Source organism: Sander lucioperca, chromosome 19 (assembly GCF_008315115.2).
Source record: "Sander lucioperca isolate FBNREF2018 chromosome 19, SLUC_FBN_1.2, whole genome shotgun sequence".
Classification (NCBI taxonomy): Eukaryota; Metazoa; Chordata; class Actinopteri; order Perciformes; family Percidae; genus Sander; species Sander lucioperca.
The window spans coordinates 12134431-12159976 of record NC_050191.1 but is presented as its reverse complement, the minus strand read 5'-3'; the positions used below and the strand labels follow the sequence as shown (position 1 = coordinate 12159976).

Here is a 25546-nt window from a genome sequence, read left to right as displayed (position 1 = left end):
GCGCCTCTTCAACCCCTGTACTCAGTAGGACACAGCCGTGGACAGCTGCAAAAGGGAGAATTAGCAACAAAATGCCTCCCCAACAACTGAGTGTGCAACTGGATAACAGATTTGCTCCTCTGCTGCAGGACCCTGGACATGACCTGGATTGCGTCTCATCGTCACACAGCAGGGCAAGGACTGAGAGCAATTCAAAAAGTAAAAAGCTACAGGGAAAGCTAACGACTAGGCACCAAACTCTGATTGTGGGTGACTCTGCTGTAAAAGACATAAAAAGCAGTAAAAACACCAAAATTCTCTGTTTTCCCAAAGACATGGTGTCTGACAGAGTACAGAGTGGTAGGCGATCACGTTTGGAGTCAGCAAAACCACCGTGCACCGTGTGTTTACGCCGTGTGCAATGCCATACGAACGAGGATGATGCAAAGGTATATATACCTAACTGGAGTGGATGAGGCGCATGATATCTCGCTGCGTAACTCCAGAGCGCACCTTGTGCCACAGGTGTATGGCGCAATAGACGGGACTCAGGACCCGATTAGACCCCCTGCTGAAGGTTACAGGGATTTAGTCAATAGAAAGGGCTGGCCATCAATCATACTACAGGCTGTGGTAGACGATCGTTGCATCATAAGGGACATTTGTGTCGGCACTCCCGGTAGTGCGTCTCCTTGTTCGTCCACTTACATTTGTCTTTGTTGACACCCGCCATGTGTGCAAACAGAGCGGAAATACTGGGCGGAAATGAACTAAAACTTCTTTGTTTTGTGGCGGGTTGCAGCCATAAAATGACCTAAAACTTAATCGCATTCATTATTTATTCGACAAATAACGTTTCCATCAGCGTTTATCGCATAAGCCGTATATCGATCAAGATAAAATCCGATGAGACCGAACGTATTTCATTTGTCGCTATTCATGAAATTCTATCGAATTTTACTGTTTCCATAAGGCATTTTTCACTCGATATCACTTAATTCGGATAAAAGCGTGTGGATGGAAACATTGCTACTGTCTGTTTCCCCATAGATGGATATAAGTTTCTTTTTTTTAAAGAAAACAGCCAGGTTCAGGTGAGAAAGTATAAGATAAGCCTTTAACATTATCCCACTGCACTGAACAGCAACCCCAAATTCACATGTTATAAATAGGTGAATGTATAACCTTTGGTAGCCTACACGATGCATTCTCTGTTGATTAGTCGATTACATTTGCCTTCTGGTTGACAGCACAAAGGAGTGAGGAGAATAGAGAGGGAGAAGGGCAGAGAGAGCAAGATGAACAAGGTGAGAAAATGGCTAGGTAGCCTATTTATTTAATTTTTTTTTTTTAATATTTATATATATATATATATATATATAGTGTAGGACTACTGTGTTTTTGTTTTCTCTTTTATTTGATTATTTCCTAGTTGATTACAAAATGTTTTGTATGTGATTGTCAGTGATATGACAGAGGGAGGGGGATAGATGGAGGGAGAGAGAGAGCAGGATGGAGAGAGAGTGGACAAAGAGAGGGACCTGGAAGAACCAGGTGAGAAAGTGGACATATATTGTATGGGCAAAAACATTTAAAACACTTAAATATTCCATTCACATTATATTTACATATGCATTTCATGGAGGACTAGGCTCTTAAGAAAAAGAGATGTTGGATTTTCCCCATCTGGTTCAGAGGCATTATTAGATTAGATTATTCATCATTTAGCTGTATAACCATATCAGTTTCTATCAATGATGTAAATGAAAAAGTTGAAAATTAACAGCAGAAAAAAACATGAATAATCCTGTCTAAAAATATGTTAAGGCTTATTTTACCAGTTCAAGGTACTGTATGTGCAGGGGCGTAGCTCAAATTCTGGGCCCTGTAGAACGGCATTTTCTATGGGCCCCTCCCTGCATCCACAGCTATTAATTCTAGCATCTTTTTGGGCCCTCCTCACATGAGGGCCCTGGGTACTCAGTCTCCTTTTTCCCCCCAGTCCGATGCCCCTGGGCATGTGTGCTGCAATAATCATGCTTTGTAGTTGCCATCTTCTTTCACAGCAGATGCCTTGAATCTGTTGATAGTTTGTCATAATTGCATGTCTCAGTCTGTCTATTTATTTCCCCAAAACTCACAAAAAGTCATGATTTAAAGGTTTAAAAAAAAAAATCTTACAGGGGCATGCCCCCGGACCCCAGTAGCTTAACTGCTATCAACTTTTCATTAGGGGCTAAGCCCCCACAAAGGTCAGATCCTAGAATCGCCCCTGCACTGTAGCATCACGAGCTGTCATATAACCTTCAAAAATAACATTTTTAGTAAGCCAAATTATTATATTAAACCTAACTACCACTCGTTTGTAAATGTGGATAAAAATGTTCTTTATATTTGTATACATGTAGAAATCTGTGTAGAAACAGCATAGGTAAGATATTGGTCAACAATATTTATCTCTTGAATTCCTCATTCTAAAGGGGTGTTGGCATGCTTAAGTTCTGTCAGTTAGCTTCTGTATTTTTCAACTGAGCATTTGTTTTAAAGTTGCTAGTATCCAAATGAGAAAATGCATTTATTCCTATGGATTTCTTAGATGTTTGGTTTTTATTATATTCTACATGGGTACACATCTGCATCTGGTTGAGGGAGATCATATATATTTTCATTGTGACAGATCAAACTTTTATAGGGAATATACAGTAACTCACTGAGCTGGAGAGTAATCACCTTTATAGTTGCACAATCGAAGGTCTGTGAATGCTTTACATTCATAAACAACAGGGAGCACTGAGCTTGGTAAACAACTTATAATTAAATGAAGTGTCATAATAATCTGCTAATTTATGATTGTCATGACCAACTACAGCTGTTTGACGTATTCTACTGCAGAATGCAAAGTATTCTCATTGTTCTCTATAGATGGATGTATGTAAATAAAAAGTGTTGGTTCACCCAAATTACTAAAAATGAAGGGGAAAAAAACATGTAAATTGCCTCTGCAGACAGTTTTGATTTAAATATTTCAACTCTATCCCCAGACAAGAACGTCAATCCTGGATAACACTGCAAATCTCAGATTACCTTCATTAACAATGTTTTTGAAATTATTTCTTTCTACAATAAACAATAGGGAAAACTGGTGGTTATGATTATTAGACTCAAGGTTCACTGAATAGCTTTCTTTGTTTACTTACTAGTAACTTACTTTTTCCTTTTGTCTCTGTAGCAGAGTCATAAAGCTCCGGTGTTAACGCATATTTTTCTTTTTAACTCACGTAGTCGAAAAATATGTCTTTCTAATATTGTATGTAACATTTGCCTCAAATTCTGTCTGTACTCATAATAAACCCAGCCATCACATCCTGCAAAACTAAGTTTGCAGATGAGTTTTTTGATGATTCGGGTTTTTTTTATTACTATATATTTTTGGTACATAGCAGCAAGTAGATCTCAATGTCATTTTAGCTCCACAAGAATAAGCATTACTACAAAACATGGTGCGGAAAATTTATAGATACTGTAGAAATAAAGGCCACATAGAAAAGTGTGAGATCCAACAACAATAAAATGAAATAAAAAACATCTTTACATCATATATACAACATAATATGTTAGTATAATATAGTTTTTTTTATATATATATATATATATATATATATATGGAGGTGGACAGGTGTCTTTATGCAGCTAACGACCTCAAATAGGTGCATCGATGCACCTATTTGAGGTCATTAGCTGCATAAAGACACCTGTCCACCCCATACAATCAGTAAGAATCCAACTACTAACATGGCCAAGACCAAAGAGCTGTCCAAAGACACTAGAGACAAAATTGTACACCTCCACAAGGCTGGAAAGGGCTACGGGGAAATTGCCAAGCAGCTTGGTGAAAAAAGGTCCACTGTTGGAGCAATCATTAGAAAATGGAAGAAGCTAAACATGACTGTCAATCTCCCTCGGACTGGGGCTCCATGCAAGATCTCACCTCGTGGGGTGTCAATGATCCTAAGAAAGGTGAGAAATCAGCCCAGAACTACACGGGAGGAGCTGGTCAATGACCTGAAAAGAGCTGGGACCACCGTTTCCAAGGTTACTGTTGGTAATACACTAAGACGTCATGGTTTGAAATCATGCATGGCACGGAAGGTTCCCCTGCTTAAACCAGCACATGTCAAGGCCCGTCTTAAGTTTGCCAATGACCATTTGGATGATCCAGAGGAGTCATGGGAGAAAGTCATGTGGTCAGATGAGACCAAAATAGAACTTTTTGGTCATAATTCCACTAACCGTGTTTGGAGGAAGATGAATGATGAGTACCATCCCAAGAACACCATCCCTACTGTGAAGCATGGGGGTGGTAGCATCATGCTTTGGGGGTGTTTTTCTGCACATGGGACAGGGCGACTGCACTGTATTAAGGAGAGGATGACCGGGGCCATGTATTGCGAGATTTTGGGGAACAACCTCCTTCCCTCAGTTAGAGCATTGAAGATGGGTCGAGGCTGGGTCTTCCAACATGACAATGACCCGAAGCACACAGCCAGGATAACCAAGGAGTGGCTCTGTAAGAAGCATATCAAGGTTCTGGCGTGGCCTAGCCAGTCTCCAGACCTAAACCCAATAGAGAATCTTTGGAGGGAGCTCAAACTCTGTGTTTCTCAGCGACAGCCCAGAAACCTGACTGATCTAGAGAAGATCTGTGTGGAGGAGTGGGCCAAAATCCCTCCTGCAGTGTGTGCAAACCTGGTGAAAAACTACAGGAAACGTTTGACCTCTGTAATTGCAAACAAAGGCTACTGTACCAAATATTAACATTGATTTTCTCAGGTGTTCAAATACTTATTTGCAGCTGTATCATACAAATAGTTATAAAATCATACATTGTGATTTCTGGATTTTTTTTTTTAGATTATGTCTCACACAGTGGACATGCACCTACGATGACAATTTCAGACCCCTCCATGATATATATATATATATATATATATATATATATATATATATGCTTCACTGGGAACAGTGAACTTAAACTAACATTGCATGCACACACACATATACAAACGCATACCAAAATTGCAAATATTATCACAGCTGTTTGTATAACCTAAACATGGCTCGCTACATTTGAAGTTGAACCATGTCCTTCCAAAGTTATGGTGTTTCTATCACTGATTTGGCTTGAGGTGTTAAACTGTCATGAGAAAAGCTTTAAGAGGAGAGAACAAACATATGGTCTCCCATGTACAGTAAATGGACCCTATACTGTATATCTATAGCCCTTATGTAATCAACATTCCTCCTATAATAACTAACATGTGGGGAAACAACAACCAGATGATTATACAAAAGGAATATTCAACATCCATGTGGCTGCTGGAAATTCTTTGATATAATCAGTTATTTACTTTAAATCAATATTTCCAAGAGGGATTTCATTACACAGCTGAAACTTGCATGACTGCTCTGTGTTTCTACTGGATGCCAACCATGTTTTCAGTGTGTAAATGTTTTAAATACTGTGGTTATTAATTATATAACATACACAAAGCTCCTCCCAGCTGTGTGGTCTGCTCTGTCGTTTGCGTGACAAGTAATTTTCTCTTTTCTACTTCACCGAAATGCCTCAAACCAGCAATCTCTCTACATCCTGTGTACTGAAAGCCCACTCCTCATGTCGTTTAAGTCGGGATGTTTTTTTGGGTTGCTTTTTTAACCCTCCTCCTCCTTTTTCCTATTTCTATGGGAAGTCCTGGGTTGTGGTCCAATCATTTTAGTTTTTATTAAGATGTGATGATAACGTGGCAGGTTGATTGCTGCATGGAGCCACATGAGGAAAGGGTGTGGTGAAGGCCCTCAATTAGGCGTCATTTAAAGAAGCCTGCGCTAAATAAAGCAATTACAACATCACTGCAGGAAACCTCTGTTTAAAAGGCAGCATTACATCAGGATGTACTACTGAGGAAGCTGGTTGCCAACCAAACATTTTTTATCCAACAATAATATGACAATTCCTTTCAGGCTGGGTGGATTTCAAAGTGTAAGGATAAAGACTGTCAGACATCAAAAGCAAAAAAACAACAGAGGCTCTATTATGTGTTCTTTAACACATCTCATGTTGTTACGGTGTTGTGCATACAACTAGATTGACATTTATATGGCTTTGCTTGTCACACGTCGCCACTGTTTTTTTTAAAAATGATTTCTCTCTCTATCAGAAGACATGTCAGAATTAAAATTTAATACAGTGTTATCATAAATTTTATACTTGCGGTGGCCTGGGACCATAACTTGCTTGTGTTATCTTTGTAATTGAGGAAACAAGAAAGTAAAGCAAAGATTTATCTCAGTTTGCGAGCAAATAGAAATCCCATGACACTACAGAGTAACCAAACTAACCCCTTCCCCCTGCAAACAGGCCATATAGTACTGGATCTGTAAACATAATAGGTCTTCATGGAGCCATTACGTAATTCTAACTACCATACAGTGAATCTATTATCTTGCAATCTTTCATAAATGCTTATAATGTGATGCCATACGGCAGAAGGTTGGACTTATTTAAATATTTTAACCTTCCAGGATTTAAACTAGACACCATCCAGTCCCAACCACACTTCTTTAAAAAGCACGAACAGGCTTCAGAGGGTCAGTGACTGTACATCTTCCTGCTGTCACGGAAAAACACATAACTGCAATTTCTCCGTATCACGTTTTGCACATGTGGTTTTGGTCCCACAGCGTTCATACTGTACTCACGCTCCTCTGTCTGCACTCTGTATTGACTGATGCCTGTTGCACATCCCACTGTAACTTGATAGGCATGGCACTAAATCCTCAACACACCTGTTAACCATTTAGTGCTCTTGGCCTTCTTCAAAGAGTGCTGCCTATCAGCATCTGCAGTTGTGTGCAAAGCCTTTTTCGAACATACGTTGCTGGTGTGAGAGGGAATGTGCATGTTATAAAGATGCAACATTTGACTGACAGAAAGGTATTTCTATTATCAAAACCTTGACAATTTATTCAAGGCTCTATGGTGTCTATTTGACCTCTAATTTCTTTCCATCTCACCTAAAATTGACAAATTCTACCAGATGTGTGTCCTCTTAACCATGTGACATGAAACACCACTGGATGCTATACAATTGCCCTTCACTTAAATAGCATAAAAGGGCCACCGCAACATAAACATGATGAGAGCTTGTGATTGTTCTTGATTGCTAGCATCTAACATGCTGATTACCCGCCTGCATAGGCTTCCCTCCGAGCGGGCTTATCAGGGTGTGCAACTGTTCCCCTAAGCCCCAGCCACAGGAAACGAGGGGTGGGGTACGTTCAGGGGGGACTGTGGTGAGAGAGGAGGAGTGTCTACGCACTATCATGCAAACCAGAATTCAATTTAAGTTGGGGACACCTATAAAATGCCTTCTCTACAGCATACTCTCAGTCTGGTTTGGTTTATTCAGGCCTCGTCTGAAATAAAAACCAATATGCTTCATATTCAGCTTCAACAGCAGGCCCCCACTGAGCATCTGAAGTGGATTACTTCTTTGACTAATGTAAGCACACTGACCCCTGCTCCTGCTGTCACATTACACCAAGCTTAAAAGGCTGCAGTTGCATATAGAGATAACGGCATGTGTAAAGCAGGGACAAGATTACTTGATCTCAAAGCAAACAGCTCAAACCTTTTCACAGAAAATAAGCAGCACAAGTGTATTGGGATCATTAACTCTTTACATTTGTTTCCACAGGAGTTTCAACACCATTTGAAAAAGACCTGCTGGCTCGAAGAAGACAAGAATTCTGCAGCCAGAAACGTAAAATATGTACCGCACATAGGAATACGATCCCATCCATGTCTAATCCCAACATATGTGTTCATTCTCCAAGAGGTTCCTTGCTTGTTTTTTCAGGTGAAATACTTGAGACTAGAGTGGCTGTATATATCTATCAGACACTAGAGAGACTGGGACTCACTAATAGTGGGGACAGCTGCTGTTTGTAACTACACCTGTCAACGTGTCCTTGAGCAAAACACTAAACCTTTATCAATCAGCTCTATGATCCAAGCTGGCCCCGACCTATGTGGTGACATGCATACATTATTTCACTCTGTCCAAAACATCCAGCTAATTTGGTTCTTCGAAAGCAGTTTGAGGATTGATTTGTTGATCATATAATGATGTAACACACATTGGTGCATTTTCACAACCTATGAGTAGGGATTTACATTGCGGTTTGATTGGCAATATGATACAGGGAGTTATATCAGCAAAATGCTCTTATCATTAAAAACTTTAGAAATTAAATTATTGATCTTCAGTGGACATTTTAGTTAGTTGTTCTCTCAACAATTTGCCTGCAAACTCACAGCTCCTGCTCCATAGACACTGTTTACATCTACAGATACATGGTATCTTATTCAAACATGCAGTATCTTTACATTCCAGCTTCTGGCATTCTGAGCTCCACAGGCAGGACAAACCTGCAGCGCTGCTCTGCAACAGAAACCGTACAACAAGATTTCCCAGTAGATGCACCGGCTTCATAGAAGACTTCAAAATATCTTCACAACCTCACTTTGAGGCGAGGTCGACATTCACTCGAAGAACTCTGCTGCATTTATTTATCATGCTTCATAAATAATCAGTCGGGATTTCTGAAGATATTGCACATGAAAATCTCTCTAGAGCTCACACACATTTACAGTATGTAGAAAGCTATATGTGATGTTATCAACTCAAGACTGATTGCTTTACAGTTTTGATTAACTAGAAGAAATGACCTGGGTTTTGTCCGTCACACCAACTGGCCTCTGTTTCCAATCAGCCACATACATGCTGTATCTCTATATAGAAGAATCCTCCAAACTGAGGAATGTGGTGTTGATCCCCTGAGTATCCCACAAGAGGCATGTATGTAGCTTCACAGAAATGCAGAGGCCTGTATCATGTAGCGTAAAAGGAGGACTCTTCGTGAGGACATACCGGTCATTATTACAAGTGATAAGAAGTGAATACTTAAAGGGTTGGGGCACCCAATAATGATGCACGTGGAGATGACCTTTGCATGAGAAAGAGCTGAACAAACACAACCTCACAGAGGAATAGGCATATATGAAAATACCAGCTGCGAGGTGGTGTCCCCTTCATGAGACAAGAGGTAAAACACTGAGTGAATGTACTGAGAAAAATGTTATTTGATACATTTAAATGAGTTGCATTCAAAATTTCTATCCATTGTACATTTCAATAAATAAAATAAACTTATTCATCATAAATGTCAAATAAATCTGCAGTATCTGCCCTTACGGCTTAGATAAAAGTAAAGGTTTTTTCTGGATGTTTCATTAAAAAGCAATTATTAGCACTGACCTTTACATTTGGCAGACTAAAGCCTGTCCAGGTACGTCCTGACGCTAAAAACAAAAGAGAAGTATAGGCTTCCATCATCCATCCATCACTCTTTGATCCCAAAGTCATCGATTGACAAAGTATGGAGCACATTAAGGCTGATGGCTTGTTTATTTTCCCCAAATCTAAGCTTTGCGATTGGGATTGTGAGGGAGCAGAGATAAATCGCTTAATGGTTTTCCTGGAATGTTCCTAGAGGTTCACAAGGAGGCCACTGTAGATTAAAACTAATTTGAGCTGATAAACGAAGTAGCTATTTAGCTTGGCTGTTTTTTCCTCTGCTTTGTTCCTTTGATGTTCAAACTTTCTCAGATTGTGTGAACCTAAACAAGCCAACACATTTATTTCCAGAAGCAATAATAGGGATTGTTTGATGAAATTGCCAATTTCTTTTTATATAAGAAAGACAAAAATCTACAAAACTGAAAAGGAGCCAGAATTTGACGCAATACAACATTCCAGGCTCGGTTATAAACTCCCACCTTAAAACTGCCTAAATTACTACCACTTTCCTGCGTTCACAGCACTAACAAAAAGAAACAAGTCAAAAGTCAAATGAACCAGGTATTTATTCAGACTACTTGCATGGCTAGCTCCTCAACAACTAGCAAGCTAAAAAAACACTTACGTGCTAGCAAGCCAGTAATATGCTAGCGCTAGTCAGTTACAATAGTTTTATTAGCCTATTAATAAGGCTATGTACCACCTCCAAACCCCACGGGACTCCGGAGAGCATCCAAGCTATGAGGGACTGAGGGAAGTAGCAACCAGATGTGACTCGTCGTGGTTTGACATTACTTAACGGTAGTTTTCTTCTAATGAGCAACAAATGGCACAAGGCTATGCCCGATACACGGTGTCTAATTAGAGTGTAATTTGGTATAGTATAGTATAGTATATATGTTTTGTTTTTTTAAGATCATTTTTGGGGGCTTTTATGGCCTTTAATCAACAGGACAGCTTGAAGAAAGGAAAGGGGAGAGAAAAGTGGGGCGACACGCAGCAAAGGGCCGCGGGTCTGATTCGAATCCGGGCCGCTACCAAGGACTCAGCCTACATTGGGCGCACACTCTACAGGGTGAGCTAGAGGTCGCCCCAATATATTTTGTTTTTAATATGGCAATACATGCAGTTTCTAATTACAGCATAATTTAGGCATACGGTGTCTACGAGTATAACTGTAGTTTTTTGTCTAATAAAGACCACATTATTTATATGTGTCTAATTTGATACAAAGTACGGCTTATTACGTTTTATTAATGTACCATAAAATAAAGTGCGACCAGAATTTGCATTGTTTTACTAAGCACGCATGAGCTAATCCACAAATTCCTTTGTAATTAATACATTTTGCTGTTTCCCTCTGTCTCAGTCTTTATGCTAAGATAGAATAATTGTCTTCTGCCTCTAGCGACATACTTAACATGCATGAGTCTTATCAATCTTCTCACCTTTTCTTGGAAAGAAAGCAACTAAGTACATTTATCCCAAATTCCTGCAGAAATTCCTGTTTACTTGTGATATTTAGGAGATAATAGCATGTTATCACCATCAGTCACTCGGTCTAATCAAGACACTAAATCATTCGCGCATTCAATGTAAGAGAAGAAATGTCGACAAAAGCAACAACCTAAAAGCACCGGTACCTCTGGGATACCCCGCTAAGAAATGTGAGACTCAGAGCGTTGACTGTTATTGAACAGTCTTGACTATATAAACAGTTCTCATGCTCTCTGTCAAAACCCTGACAGATTACAGCTGTGCGGAGAAAAGTTGATCGCAAAACTACAGACATAATAATTGGTTAAATAATTGCAGATTGGAGTGTCACAATTATACAAACATTTCTCAGGGTTAGAGCTACTCTGGAGGCAAAAATAATCAGTTAGTTACATGTGAGGAATCAAACAGCCACATTCTTTTGTGATGTATAGACTGAAATCCAATCTAAAAAAAAGAAAGAGCTAAAAGAAGAAAAAGCTTATGTGAGGGAGTATCTGTGACCGTCATGAATGAATGACTGTGGTAGTTGAACCACAAATCCTCCCATGCTGTTCAAGTTTGTGGGTTAGCTCACTTGTCTGTGAAAAAAAACACTTGGTTCAGCCCATTAAAAAAGCCTCCACTGTCTGCCAAATATTAGTGAGAAACTCTGTAGTGCACATGTTCAGCACAAGTAGATTAGTTCTAGCAGTGCTGCAGTTTTTGATATCACTCAACATTTGGAAGTAATTTCCCAAAGGGTCTGGGAAAACAGTCACTGTGCTCAGGTCCAACACAAACAGAAATGTGTTGCTGGCAGTGATTAACTACTCTGCTCATTCATAAAGCTCTTGGACCCAAATAACGGAGTTCTAGCCTGCGGTAATTTGACGAGAGGCCTCAGATTGCCACCACACTCACTGTGGGAGCCACTTACTGGATCAGAACCTACAGGTTAATCAGAGGAGTCCTCTTGGAAATTTTCCAGTGGGAAAGGAAGCACAGGCATGTGTATGTTAACAGTTGATGGTAAAGGACTTGAACTATGAAGTAACCTGATCACAGTTACCCACACTGTCTGTAGGGGTCATGGGTGGAATGACAATGTGCAGCATTTGTTGAAGCAACATGAGACAACTAACAGAGCTACTAAGAGGCAACATCTGCCACGCCAGGATTCAATGGTAAAAAATGCCTTCAACTTGAGTGTTTCAATTCTATGCTACTTTATATTTAAACTCACATTTCTGGGGAAAATAATTTACGTTTTACTCCACTACATTTATTTGACAGTTATATTTATCCTGGTGTGTTTGGATAAGGTTTTTATTTGCGTGCGTTTATTATTTTCATGCGTTTTCTTATTTGTGTGCGTTTTCTTATTGTTGCGTGTTGTGGTTTCTTTGCGTGCGTTTTCTTAACGCAGTGGCCTCTCAGGGTCACCGTAGCTTATACATTAATGGGTTAGTTATAAAGGGTTCATTCACCATAACAAAGTACTTTTGATACTTTAAGTACATTTTGCTGCTACTGCTGTACTTTTACCTATATATAAAATTTCAAATGCAAGACCTTTACTTGTAATTTAGTATTATTTACAGTGTTGTATTGTTACTTTTACCTATGTTATGTATCTGAATCCGCCAGTGCATAAAAAACCTGCAAAAGGGTTTAATATCAAGGGAACAGTGTCTGAAGTCGTTTGCACTAAGAAAGAGGAACAGTGTTTAATAGAGCAGATAAAAAAGGAATCTAAAAAACTGTAATTGTATGACAACTACTGTATATTTTCTTGAGCAACAGTTATAAATAGCAAATATCTCTTTATAAGACTTTTTTTTTCACATTGTCTAAGACTTTTTGTATTCTAATAAAAAAGCACCAGTCCCAAAATTTAAGTTAAGTCAATAAGTCAACAAACAAACTTGACAGTGAAAAATGAGTGTAAAGGAGCAGTCATTAAGTATTTCTTTCATGTCCACTCACTGGCCAAGTGTCATTACATTTGTGTTTTGTGTTGTCCCTTGTGACGTCCAGAGAGGAAACCCATCCCCATGAGCAAAGTACATGAGGGGGGTGTTCACTACCCAGGCCCCAGTCTTCTGCCCTGTCATTGGTCACCACAAAACCTGCATCAGTTTAAAACCAGACACCACTTGTTCCCTCCCTTCACACAGCACAACTCCTAAAAAAGAGTGTCAGTGAGTGTGTGTCAGAGATAACCAGAGTTGGTCTCAGGATGCCTGCGTACGCCACCAACATGAGGATGAAGTTTCCCATCGTGGCCTTGACTTTGGAGATTATCACCATCATCCTGTTTGGTGTGTTTGTGGTCTATGATGATGGAAAAAGTCACGGACACAAGCCACACTCCAATGAGACTCACCATGACGAGAACCCCATGGATCTCTACCCCAGTAAGTCTACCTGTGGGTGCTCGCTGAGGGATGCGCTCCTACTGGATGCCTTAATGTTTGGTCTCTAGACTGTCATTGAAGAGGTTAAAAATTATGGATTATGGCCTTTGTTGCAGCTTTGATGTTAACAGAGAAAAAAAGGTTATTGTTCTGCTGACTCAGTGTGATTTAGTGTGTGTTAGAGAAATGCTGAAATGAAGCTTTCCATTCCCATTTTCTATTTCTTTCCCATTTCTATTTATAAAAGGAATAAGTCTACAAATCTTCCTTATTTCTAAGCTTTGGTTCTCTAGTCTTGAACTTAAGTGTTGAGTGACCTGAAAAAGGCCTCCTTTCCTTCATTGGAATAATGTGACTTGTGTTTTAAGGATGTAATTTTCCAATTACTTGCAAACAGAAATAGAAGAATTTGGAGGCTGGTCTGCTGAAAGAAATAAGAATGGTCATGGGGTCACATTCTCATCCCTCACAAAGTCTCTTCATGCACATGCAACTGAGCAGTCAAATAGGATCCTGCAGGGAAAAGTGTCAGGTATCATACAGTGGAGATCACATGGGATTTAAATCAATGTGTCAAACATAGATAATAAAGACAGAAGATAGATAGGGCAGAAGAATGCTGTGTATTTGTTTAATACACTTCGTACTTATTGAGCATAGAGCAGTTCCTGCAGTTGAGAGGGTCCTTTGCATCATGACAACTTATCTGCATTAAGATAGTTGCAACTACAAGCGGCTGTTTTACTATATGAATGTCTACTCATGATTGGGTGGGGCAGGTGTGACCCATAGAGATTAGCTCAATGGTCAGCATTAAGGCTAAGCATATTTTCTACTACAGATAAAATAGACTAGAACATGTCTAGCAATATAGTCTTCTTCAGAATTTCTATGATTATTTTGAATTTTTCTTTACTTTTTATCACACTGAGTTAAGATCTTCTCCAGACATTTTTAAATACATACAAAATATTTTTTGTTTTCAAGTGCGTCTGATACAGTTTTCCCACAAAAAAGTTGATGTTGCCTCGTTAAAAATTCTTAAAATCACATCTACTCATTTTCCGTCATTGAAAAATCCAGAATCTATGAATGTGCAAATTTAGTTTGGTTAAGTTTAACTGCTAGACACAAGACATCTCTTACATCACTGAAAGGTCCATTATCAGTGTGAGTACAGAGAAACTTTCCGTACTTCAGCAGATAGATGTGAAAACAGCCTTCTAGAGTCAAACTCTGCACATACAAACATCCATGTACAGTAAGGTAACAATAAGCAGTTTAAAAAAAGAGGTTCACACACGTGCCAACAACCCAAATATGCCATTATAAGATGTTAAAGGACATATCTGCAAATGCTTTATGCTGAATCAGTTAAAGCCATGACCATTTAAAATGCGATTGGATAACGTGAAGGCTTGCGGTTGGGTGCAGAGAGATCCGCTATCCAACGCATGCCAGACATCTGTTAGGATCAAAAGAAGACAAATAAGCAGAGAAATGTGGACTGGAGTGAGTAAAAGCTATCCCGGCTCAAATCAATTCACTTTTAAAATAATGTAAATGACAGACAGAATTTCTGGTTGTATGGTTTGACAAAACATTACATACGTTTCTAATAAAGACTCTTGGAAAGTCATTTTGTATCTAAAATCAAATGCAAGGAAATCTATTGCTCCAGAATTTAAAAAAATAATAATTAAATAATAATTGATGTGTTTGCATATGTTTTGGTTGCATCACTCCTCTACAGTTGGTCCTGATGGAATTCTCTCTCTCTTGTCTTGGCTCACCCACATTACTGAGCATTACCTAACATCTGGGCGTGGTGCAAGTCACTGTGGCTGCTTTCCAATTTTACCTCCTCCCCATCCTGAAACTACTGTTCACTACAAGCCCCTACACAGGTGTGGCCAAAACTATGGCCCGCGGGCCAACTGTGGCCCGCTGCCCGTTTTTAAATGGCCCGCAGTGAATTTTAGAAAAAATAAACCAGAGCATAGTTCTAATAAATTGCATTACATTTCTTACTTGCATAGATGTTGGAGCCATTATATGAGGGTCAAGTCAAACCCACTTTTTTATTTTTATTATTAGTATTAGTGTGTTTTGTTGAAAACACATCAAGAACATTGGTCTTTCCACTTGGCGCTCTTTAGAGTGCTGTGTTAGTGTGTCATTATCAAATCCATTCTGCTTGCTTATTGAGAGAATGCCTAACTCAATGAAACTCCATACCACATTTTCACTGCTACCTTGCACCCAGATGTGATATTGAAATTGCATGCAAGCATAAAAGTTAAAATAAACAATGAGTGGTTATTATTAGAGATGACTCTGAATTAGTCATCAAATCAATTTCTGTACTTTTTAATATAAAAGAAATATGTGATAACGGGCCAACCACTTCCTCTGGGTGTAATTACAAATTATAGCTTTTTTTTCTCATGCTAGTATAGATAGATAAAAGTATTAAGCCACCTGTTAAAAGGCACCAGAATACAGGAAATGATCTTCTTTGTTAAAAAAAATATCATGATCAATGAATTTTCTATGGCACATGGGGTTTTCTGGTCTAGAAACGCTGATTTCCTGGCAGTGCAACTGGTTGAAAAGAATGGGAGGGGGGTGTTCATCACCCAGGCCCAGTCTTCTGCCTTTTTGTTTATCACTGAGTGTGTGTCAGACTGTGAGAGATAACCAGAGATGGTCTCAGGATGCCTGCTTACAGCAAGGAAATGAGGATGCAGTTCCCCATCGTGACCTAGGCTTTGGAGATTATCACCATCATCTTGTTTGCTGTGTTTGCAGTCTATGATTATGGAAAAAGTCACAGGCATGACTAGGGCTGCACAATTAGTCGCAATTTAATCAAAATCGCAATATGGACTACTGCAATATCCAAATCGCAGGTGGGGACAATATTTGCTAAAAGGCAAAATATGTGACAAACCATCCTAAATTAAGTTTTGTGGTGCTGCAGAAACGTCTCAGCCTGCAAATCGTATCCTACAGACTAACGAAAAAATCTTTGTTTGGTAGAGATTCTCGCAAAAATCACACTAGAATCAATAAAAAAAAGTTATTTTAATATTTTTCAATGAAAATGAGAATTATGATACAAAAATGATCATTGATCAGTCTGATTTAGTTGTGAACAAACAAACATCCAAGTAGAAGTAACAATAAGCATTTTTTAAAAGAGGTTTGCCTACATGTGCAAACAACCCAAAATTGCTATTATACCATATCTGCAAATACCTCTAAAAAACTAATTGAACTACCTGAGAATGGGAGGGGGTCAAAGCACAAGTTGAAGGGGCAACCAGTTTCTGTTCAAAAGAGCTCTGTGGATGTGAGCCAAATCAATATTTCACCTTGACACACTGCTGATGGCATCAGTGCAGCACTACACAAACACACATCAGGATTTTAAGCAGATCATTAACACAAATTTCACGACTGTTTTCTTGTGAAATCACAGACTCTTCAGAGGTGGTTTTACACTTGAGTGAAGAATTTCGTTTAAAAAGGATGATATTCACATGATATCCCAACTGTTTGTAAAGTGATTAAATTGGTTAATTAATTATTTACCAAGCAGGAGAGAACATAAATGTTAGGTTAGTCTCGCTTTGCCAGACCATCCACACGCTGCGGAGCGGAGGAGGATCTGGCTACTCCACACAGCATTCCGGGATGGGAGAAAAACGTGCTCTGGTTTATTGGCATTTCTTTAAACCAATAACAATCGCCACGGGCGATTAAAATTATTTTGAAACATTAATCTGTTTCAACTACTCATTAACCCCACTAAAAGCTATATTGTCAATATGGAGCAGCTAGACAACCACTCTGAGTAGATTTGAGCAGCTCTATTTTTATCAGGTTGGTTACTGATTAAAGCAGCCTACAGTATAACATCTGTTTAAGTACACTGTTTTTGAGCATGTATAAAAACACGGATTCTGCCTTACAAAAGTAGATGTAGGCATTCTCACTTTATACCAAAAGGCATTTTGAAAATGTCCTGATATACTGTATATATTTTAAGGGAAATTACGTTTGATCATGCATAATGTAACCATGCTAACTTCCCTTGTGTTTGATCATGCGGAATCCCGTACAATGTAACCTTTGACTGAATGAATCTTGGCCTGATTGCCTAAACTAAGATATTGTTGCCCACCTGGATGTCATAAGCAGATCCTGACCTTTGGCTTATAAGCCTTTTGTTATGAGAACAAAGTCATGCTAGATACTAAGTGAAAGAATCAACCTCAACCAGAGGGTGGAACACAGCTTTCTATCGGTGTGCATATTACAAACTAACCTTTGTCTTGTGTACCATGATCTGAGCAATAAAAAGTCTGACAGTATTATAAGAGATTTTTGTTTCATTCCTCGTTGTCAGAGTTAAACAATGTAAATATTAAAGCGTAACTCTTGCCAAAATGCAACCTAGGGTCTTTTTGTGAATGTACCCGAGTCAAACTTTCATTTAAAAGCATATTTAGGACGGAATCGTCACTTTTAAGATTTACCGTAGCTTCGTTTTTTGGTCAAATGGCCTTTTGAATGGGAGTCCTAGGGCCACTTTTATGATAGCCTCAAAATAGCTATTTTTAAAACACTAAGAAGGCACGACACAACATGAAACTTTGCTCGAAGTATGACCAGGGGCTCTACACATGTACTCGAGCATTGAGAACATTGTTTGTGTACACAGAGTTTACTAAAAAAGGTTTTGAGCAACTCACGTTAGCAGTTGTTGTTTACGCTATCCGCCATTTTCCCAGTCAAAAATAGGCGATCTCCGAACGGAATGGACTCCATAGGAGGAAATGTCATTCTTATATGAGGCTCCTTTTTCAACTACAAGGTCAATATTGTTTTTCACTAACGACAAAACAACAAATTATCCCTGCATTTATATGGAACTAAGCTGTAGGAGCTTTCCATCTTTACTCTCCACCCTCGATTATTTTTGACTGGCTCGATAGACGGCGACCGGAAGAACAACTGCTAACGCGAGTTGCTCAAAACCTTTCTTTTTAGTAAACTCTGTGTACACAAACAAGGTTCTCAATGCTGGAGTTCATATGTGATACGTCGAGCAAAGTTTCATGTTGTGTCGAGCCTTCTTAGTGTTTTAAAAATAGCTATTTTGAGGCTAGCATAAAAGTGCCCCTAGCACTCCCATTCAAAAGGCCATTTGACCGAAAAACGAGAATATGGTAAATCTTAAAAGTGACGCTTCCGTCCTAAATATGCTTTTAAACGAAAGTTTGACTCGGGTACATTCACAAAAAGACCCTAAGTTGCATTTTGGCGAGAGTTACGCTTTAATAGGTGTGGATGACCAGTGTTGCACGATTTTCTGTGTTGAATGGAAATGTAGCCTGAAGTGGACAATCACAAATATTAAAATAAATATATCATATCTACTGTATGTGTGTAATATCAATTTCCTTTTTAGATAAGTGGAGTTAAGACATGAATTTTTTAAGTGTTAGGTAGCATATTGTAATATTGTTAAATCATTTGAAGACACTAATGCCTGTTAGGGGTTTCTCAATTAGGGCCACAAATAAACAAACAAAACATGTACTCATACTAATATAATGTGAAATGGATAAAAAAAAAATGGGATATTTAATATAAGTTAAAAGTATAGTTTTGTGAAATAGCCCCTTCCTTGACGAGAGTTAGATGAGAAGTTGATACAACACTTACAGTTTTTTGCTAAACATAAAAGTACAGCAAGCAGCTGGTTAGCTTAGCTTAGCACAAAGTATGGAATCAGGGGGAAACCACTAGTCTACCTCTGTCCACAGGTAACAAAATCCACTTACCAGCACCCTTCAAACAGACTAATTAACACGTTACATCTCGCTTGTTTAATCGGTTACACTTTACTTGAAGGTATCTACATAAGAGTGACAGGACACTCTCATGAATGTGTCATAAACATTATAAACAAGTCATAAACATTTATGACATAACGCTTCTTTTAGTAGTTCGGTTATTGTCATGACAAGTTATGGTTAGGGTTAGGGTTAGGGTTCATGTGTCATGACTGTGTCATGACAGTGTCATGTTCTCATGACAGTGTCATGTCACTTTTATGTAGATACCTTCAAGTAAAGTATTACCGGTTAATCTGTACAAAAATGTAAGTATAAAAACACCATGTTGTGGTTTAACGATTATGTGACGGACTGTTTCCTGGCTGGGTGCAGTGACCTCACCTAGTCTCCACTGGTTGTCTGGCAACCTCACGGTGACAACAAATGAAATGATGATGATGATGAATCTGAGACTGCAGTGCAGTAAATGCCTGCCTTTTGAAAGACGAAAGTAAGTGTGTTCTGTCCAGATAACAGTGTCTACATTCATGCTCATTCCACTCTGAGGAAATTAAGCATTGTTTCTGAACCTGCGCGCACCTCCACCTTGATGTATTTTCCACAAGGGGCTCATCATATCATATCAAGCTTAAAGACTTTTGGGAAACAGGAGTCCCACACCCCTGTCAGGATGTTGACACAAATCCCCCGAAAATTACCTGGCCTTAACCCAGATTTATTTCCTCTTAAAGTGCTTGTCTTTTTGTGTATTCCTCATAAATAGTATAGTAAAACTAAATGCACTGATAATTAAAACGTGGGATGTGGTCCAAACAGACTAGATAAGGGTGTGCTAATCAATTAAGACCATATGCACTTCATACAAACAGTGCAAGGCCACAAACTCAACAGGAACATCAGGAGCATTTCCCAGAATCCCATTCATAGTGTGATTGAATTGCTTTTCCAACCAACAGGTCACAGCAGACAATACAGCCACTGTGGAAAGGAAATGACTCCTGTGAAGTCTAGTAACTGCTTAATAAATCATTTAAACTACAAAGTCAAAAGAATACCACCGTGGAAAGCAAAGTCTTAGCGAATGGCTTATTTCTAATTGAAGGCAGCATATCACAAGTGTTTCATCTGATTCGATTTAATGTCCACATTTAGCCAAGGCTAAAGTGGGACTCGCACAACAAAGGAGGGCCCTGTCATTGAATCAACAGCAGAACTGACCTGTTTTCTCATGTCTTCAGTGTTTCAGGATGTCCACGTCATGATCTTCATCGGCTTCGGGTTCCTGATGACCTTCCTGAAGCGATACGGGTTCAGCAGCGTGGGCATCAACTTACTGCTGGCTGCCTTCGGCCTGCAGTGGGGCCTCCTCACGCAGGGCATTTGGCACCTGGATGATGGCAAGATCAAAGTCAGCATCTTCAAGTATGAATGTCTTTTTCTGCACATGTCGCTTATCAGTAACCCCTTGATTAACATTTAAGCAGTTAAATATGCATCACCAACTAAGTAGCTCACTTTAGGTTCAGTAAATGAAGGTTAAACTGTGCTGGTCTGAGGACTTTTTCTGTTCCACCTATTCTCCTCATTATTCTATAATTTCTGTTTTCTTCTCTATTGTACAGAATAATCAACGCAGACTTCAGCACAGCTACAGTCCTGATCTCCTTCGGAGCCGTTCTGGGTAAAACCAGCCCTGTGCAGCTCCTCATCATGACCATACTGGAGATCACCATCTTCTCCATCAACGAACATCTGGTGGCCACAGTCCTTGAAGTAAGTACGCAATGACACGGGCATGTGTTGATAAACTACATTAGCAAAATATGCCATTCATTGGTGCATTATGACCAGGAACATTCACTGTGTAAACTGGATTTTACAGTATCACCTCTTCTTTCACAGGCGAATGATGTTGGAGCATCCATGATCATCCATGCTTATGGAGCCTACTTTGGCCTGGCAGTGGCGCGAGTACTTTACCGACCAGGTTTACGAAACGGACATGAGAACGACGGATCTGTTTATCACTCTGATCTGTTTGCTATGATTGGTAAGAGCCAGTTACACCTTAAACTAATGAAATATACATCAATTTGGCTGTAATCTTCCCTCACTGGTTTATCACAGGCCTGTACATACACAACATGTCTGCCACCTAGTGGTCATAAATAACCATGCAGCATGTACAGTGATAGATAGCGACCTCAACTGTGTATCAATTCTGTTCAGCAAGAATGCATATAAATCTTTGAATCTATACATTTCTAAGTTGCAGTGTGAAATACTGTTTCATTCTTCCCCCTCTCCTACAGGAACTGTCTTCCTGTGGATGTTCTGGCCCAGTTTTAACTCGGCCATCGCTGATCCGGGCTTCACTCAGCTCACAGCAGTGATCAACACCTACCTCTCCCTGGCTGCCTGTGTGCTCTCTGCCTACGCCATCTCCAGCCTTGTGGAGCACAAAGGAAAACTGGACATGGTCAAATAACTTTTCTTTATTATCCACAATAACACTTATTCAAGAATTTTTAAAAACAAAATTCAGTTATATTTTTGTTTTTTACATCTTTATATACTACAGGTGCATATTCAGAATGCCACCTTGGCTGGTGGTGTTGCTGTGGGAACATGTGCTGACATGAACATCGGGCCATTTGGGGCAATGCTGATTGGATTAGTGGCTGGCATCATCTCTACCCTGGGCTTCAAGTACCTAACTGTGAGTTGAAAGTCAAAGCAAAGGTGCAAAATGATGAGTTTCCTAAAAGGTTTTGGTGTAAACTATTACTACTGTAAACAGATTAGTCAGTTTCCAGAAAATCTCCAACAATTTTAATAAGAGATTAATCGTTTAAGAACATTTCTAAGCAAACATGGGGGGGTCCCTGGTTTCAGCTTCTGAAATGTCATTATTTTATGGTTTACTCTTCTATGATAGTAAATTGAATATTTTTGGGTTTTGGACTATTGGTCGGAAGAAAACAAACATTTGATACCGTCACATTTTTAAAATCAAAATGCATATTTCAGCTGTTAGAAAGACACTCCTTTGGTTGCAACAAGAGACATTTTTTCTCCTCTGTAGCCCATCCTGGCATCCAACCTGGGCATCCAGGATACCTGCGGAGTCCACAATCTGCACGGCATGCCTGGCATCCTGGGCGGGTTGGCTGGTATTGTGGCTGTGGCTTTGGGAAAAAAAGAGGGGTAAGGGTAATTTTATTCACCAGGAATCATATACATACAGTATAATAATATATATTTTATAATACACATAACTGTATTGTAGCTTTAAAGTAACTTCATGGTTCAGTTAATTGTCAGCTCTTACATTCCTGTCTTCTCTTCTCCTCCTCTTCAGAGGTAATGCTGCCATGCAAGCTGCTGCCTTGGCTTCATCCCTGGGGTTCGCTTTGGTTGGAGGTGCTATTACAGGTAGGTGAAGATGAAACAGGAGACCATAAATATGTCATAATGGTTTTACATTCCTGGGCACAGGATTTGTCACTCAAAGGTAAAAGGTCAGTGTTATTATGATTTAGCAAAAGGCCTGAGTGATCAAACAATTCATTTTCTTCTTCAAGGTTTAATAATGAAGTTGCCGTTCTGGGGACAGCCTCCAGACCAGAACTGCTTTGACGACTCTATTTACTGGGAGGTAAGAAATCCCTTTCCTCGTAAATATTATTTCTAGTTTCTGACTGTCGAGCATCACAAGTGATTGATGCAGTACCCTGATATTTTTAAGTTATTAAATTAGTGGTTTTGGCATCGTATTAGCTGGATGTGGTTCACTGCATCATTTATTACAATCGAGATTTCATCTGACAGGCTTCTATTAAAAGAAAAGAGTTCTTCCTGTGTTCATTCCAACTCTCTGGTGCTGCTTGTTTTATCCTCTGCTGTTAAAAACTCCACCAGGTGGTACAGCATATAAGCCAATGATTGCATCTTATTTAAAAATGTCTTACTTAGGTCTCTTTCGTTATGCTACAGACAAATAATTTGGACTGCATGTTTTCCAGGTTCCTGAGGAGGAGGAGGAGAATGAGGAGAGCTTGGCTCACGGCGATCACTCAAAGAACAAAGCAGAGGTTTAAATATCTGCTCACACTCCACTGAGCTAGAAATGAAGAAGTAAATGATTATTAATCAGCTACACCATGTCCGCAGATGTGTAATGTGATTTTAAAAAACTAGACGATTTGCTCTACTCACCAACACAAGTCAATTTTTGAAACTTTTTTGTGATCAAAGATCTACAACTTGTATTTTTCAGGATGGGCAGTGAATGTTTTACACAACAGTCTTCAAATATATACATAATAAAAATATTCAGCATAAATATTCAGTTAATCCCGTTTACACTCACCGTTTACACTTCAGGGATTTCTTTTGCATTGAAAATTGTGATCAATAACCTTGAAAACCCAGTGGGTCACACCATAAATTCACTGCTGATACACAACTACTTACATAAGCTTTTTTATTTTATTTTTATATTATGAAAAACATTAAAGCATGTTTTTAGTATAGTGTGTATTTTTCTTCTTATAATCTTTTATATTTCCATACACCTGGCATATGTATTTCTGCTGAGGCTTAGGTCAAAGAGAAGAGGAGTTAGGCTATGTCCACACACACTCAGGCGGTCCAGCAAAAACACAAGTCTCCCCATTCATTTTGACTGGGGGTAGTGCGTTTCAAGCTGTGGCGGTAGGGGCCGCAGGGGGGTGCCGAAAAAAACTGCAACGCCCTGCGGCGAAAAGTTGAAAAAGATTAAACTTTAAGAGAAACGCAATCCCACATCATCCTACAGTGCCCAATTATATAACCGGCAATCAGACTTGTCAGTGTGTTTTGAGGCAATGTGGGAGTCTTTTTAAATTAAAGAGTGTGGTCTAGACCTACTCTATCTGTAAAGTGCCTTGAGATAACTGTTATGATTTAATACTATAAATAAAATTGAATTGAGAGTCCCTTACGTATCCATCGCTGCCACAAGAAAGTAAAAAAAAAAACAGTTTTCTGCAACAATAAAGCACAATGCTCCATCTCTTTTCTTTCTCTCTTTCTATATGAAATACAGCTGCCTTCAAGTGAGGTCGTAAATGTCAAGATCTATAAACGATCTGACAGAAAACAATAATTAAAAATATAAAGTCTACTTGTGCTGCTTGTTTAAAGAACGCAGCAGGACGTCACACAGATGGGCCTTTTTAGTGATACGTATTTCCACAGTCGCAAAACCCTGCGGATCTCTGGCTTTGGTCTGAACGTGCCCTTAAACCTGCTTTGATCTGCTGCTTCACATCACCTCACTGGAGCCCAGTCCTTCTGCAAGGAGTCAGAGTCATACTGTGTGAATCCAGCAGTAAGGCTCTGACATGGGCAGGTAGTCGCATGATATGTTGTAACTAATAAACCTTTTTGTTGCTTATCTCCCACTGCTTACAATAATGTTCTATCTATCAGAGGGCAGCTGTACAATTTATTTAATGCAAGGAGTGCATTTAGCATTAGATTGGCTGTCAATGGGAAAACTGAAGTTCATTTTTGTGTCAGCTTTCTATTTACATCCAGTGTATTTTTACATGTACATACAGTTTAGCTTTTAGATGGATTGACATAGTCAGTTTTATAGTCCTGCAATGTTAAAAAAGTGAAACTGGTACTGAATATTTTTCAGATGCCTTTAAAAGAATTTAACAGGAACTTACATACTGAAACATAATAATTGCTTACCATTTTCTTTATACCATTATATGCATCAGTTGGAATCATTTTTTTGTACCCGTTTTCTCTGTAGGTGAGTTCCTGTTGGATTCTTTTTCATTCTGAGTTGTGAACAGTCACACCTGCAACTGTGTATATCACAGGATTAGAGAGCAGCCATTTCTTGCTTCGCAAAATCTTTTTAAGCTGCATGGTGTCTGAGTGCCGAAGGACAGGTTTTTTTTGTGTTTAACAGTAAAACATAGGACTGCAGTGCTAGATGGAACTGACTATACAGTAGTGTTAATCAATTTTGGTTCATCAAATGGTTTATGATGCCCAGAACACTGAAGCACATCAAGATTTTGTATTTTTATATTATGTGTGCTTTGATGTGCTCATATTTGTATAATATACTAATACTGTCATAATAAATGTGTTTTTGTACAATAGCAGTGGTTATGTGTGTTTTTGTGGTAGTGATCTATAGCAGGTTCAGACATTCAGGTCCTCCTTAGGATGAATTGCAATACATTTGGTGAACCCCTGACTTTATCTCTAGCACCATCAGCAGGACAAAATTCTAATTGTGACCGACATACAGTATAAGGATAAGCATTATCTGTACTTTGTGTTTATGACCAATTAAGTTAAAGCTCTATGC

The 25546-nt window shown here is 39.1% G+C and overlaps 1 protein-coding gene across 1 annotated transcript; it reads left to right on the top strand.

Annotated features, from left to right (window-relative positions):
- Positions 1-13028: 13028 nt before the first annotated feature.
- On the top strand, positions 13029-25332 carry rhag (Rh associated glycoprotein). Its single transcript, XM_031322549.2, has 10 exons — positions 13029-13297; positions 20406-20589; positions 20790-20940; positions 21070-21217; positions 21480-21646; positions 21749-21886; positions 22253-22374; positions 22529-22602; positions 22752-22825; positions 23193-25332. Exons 1-10 carry the CDS (start codon positions 13120-13122, stop codon positions 23265-23267), a joined length of 1311 nt encoding a protein of 436 aa, XP_031178409.1. The 5' UTR covers positions 13029-13119; the 3' UTR covers positions 23268-25332.
- The last annotated feature ends 214 nt before the right edge of the window (positions 25333-25546 follow it).

Excerpts from the sequence above, each read along its gene's own strand:
- rhag (XM_031322549.2), top strand. The coding sequence starts at position 13,120 with ATGCCTGCGTACGCCACCAACATGAGGATGAAGTTTCCCATCGTGGCC. Across the intron at positions 13,298-20,405 it reads CCCCATGGATCTCTACCCCA|TGTTTCAGGATGTCCACGTC; the intron begins GTAAGTCTACCT and ends TCATGTCTTCAG. Across the intron at positions 22,603-22,751 it reads GGTTGGAGGTGCTATTACAG|GTTTAATAATGAAGTTGCCG; the intron begins GTAGGTGAAGAT and ends TTCTTCTTCAAG.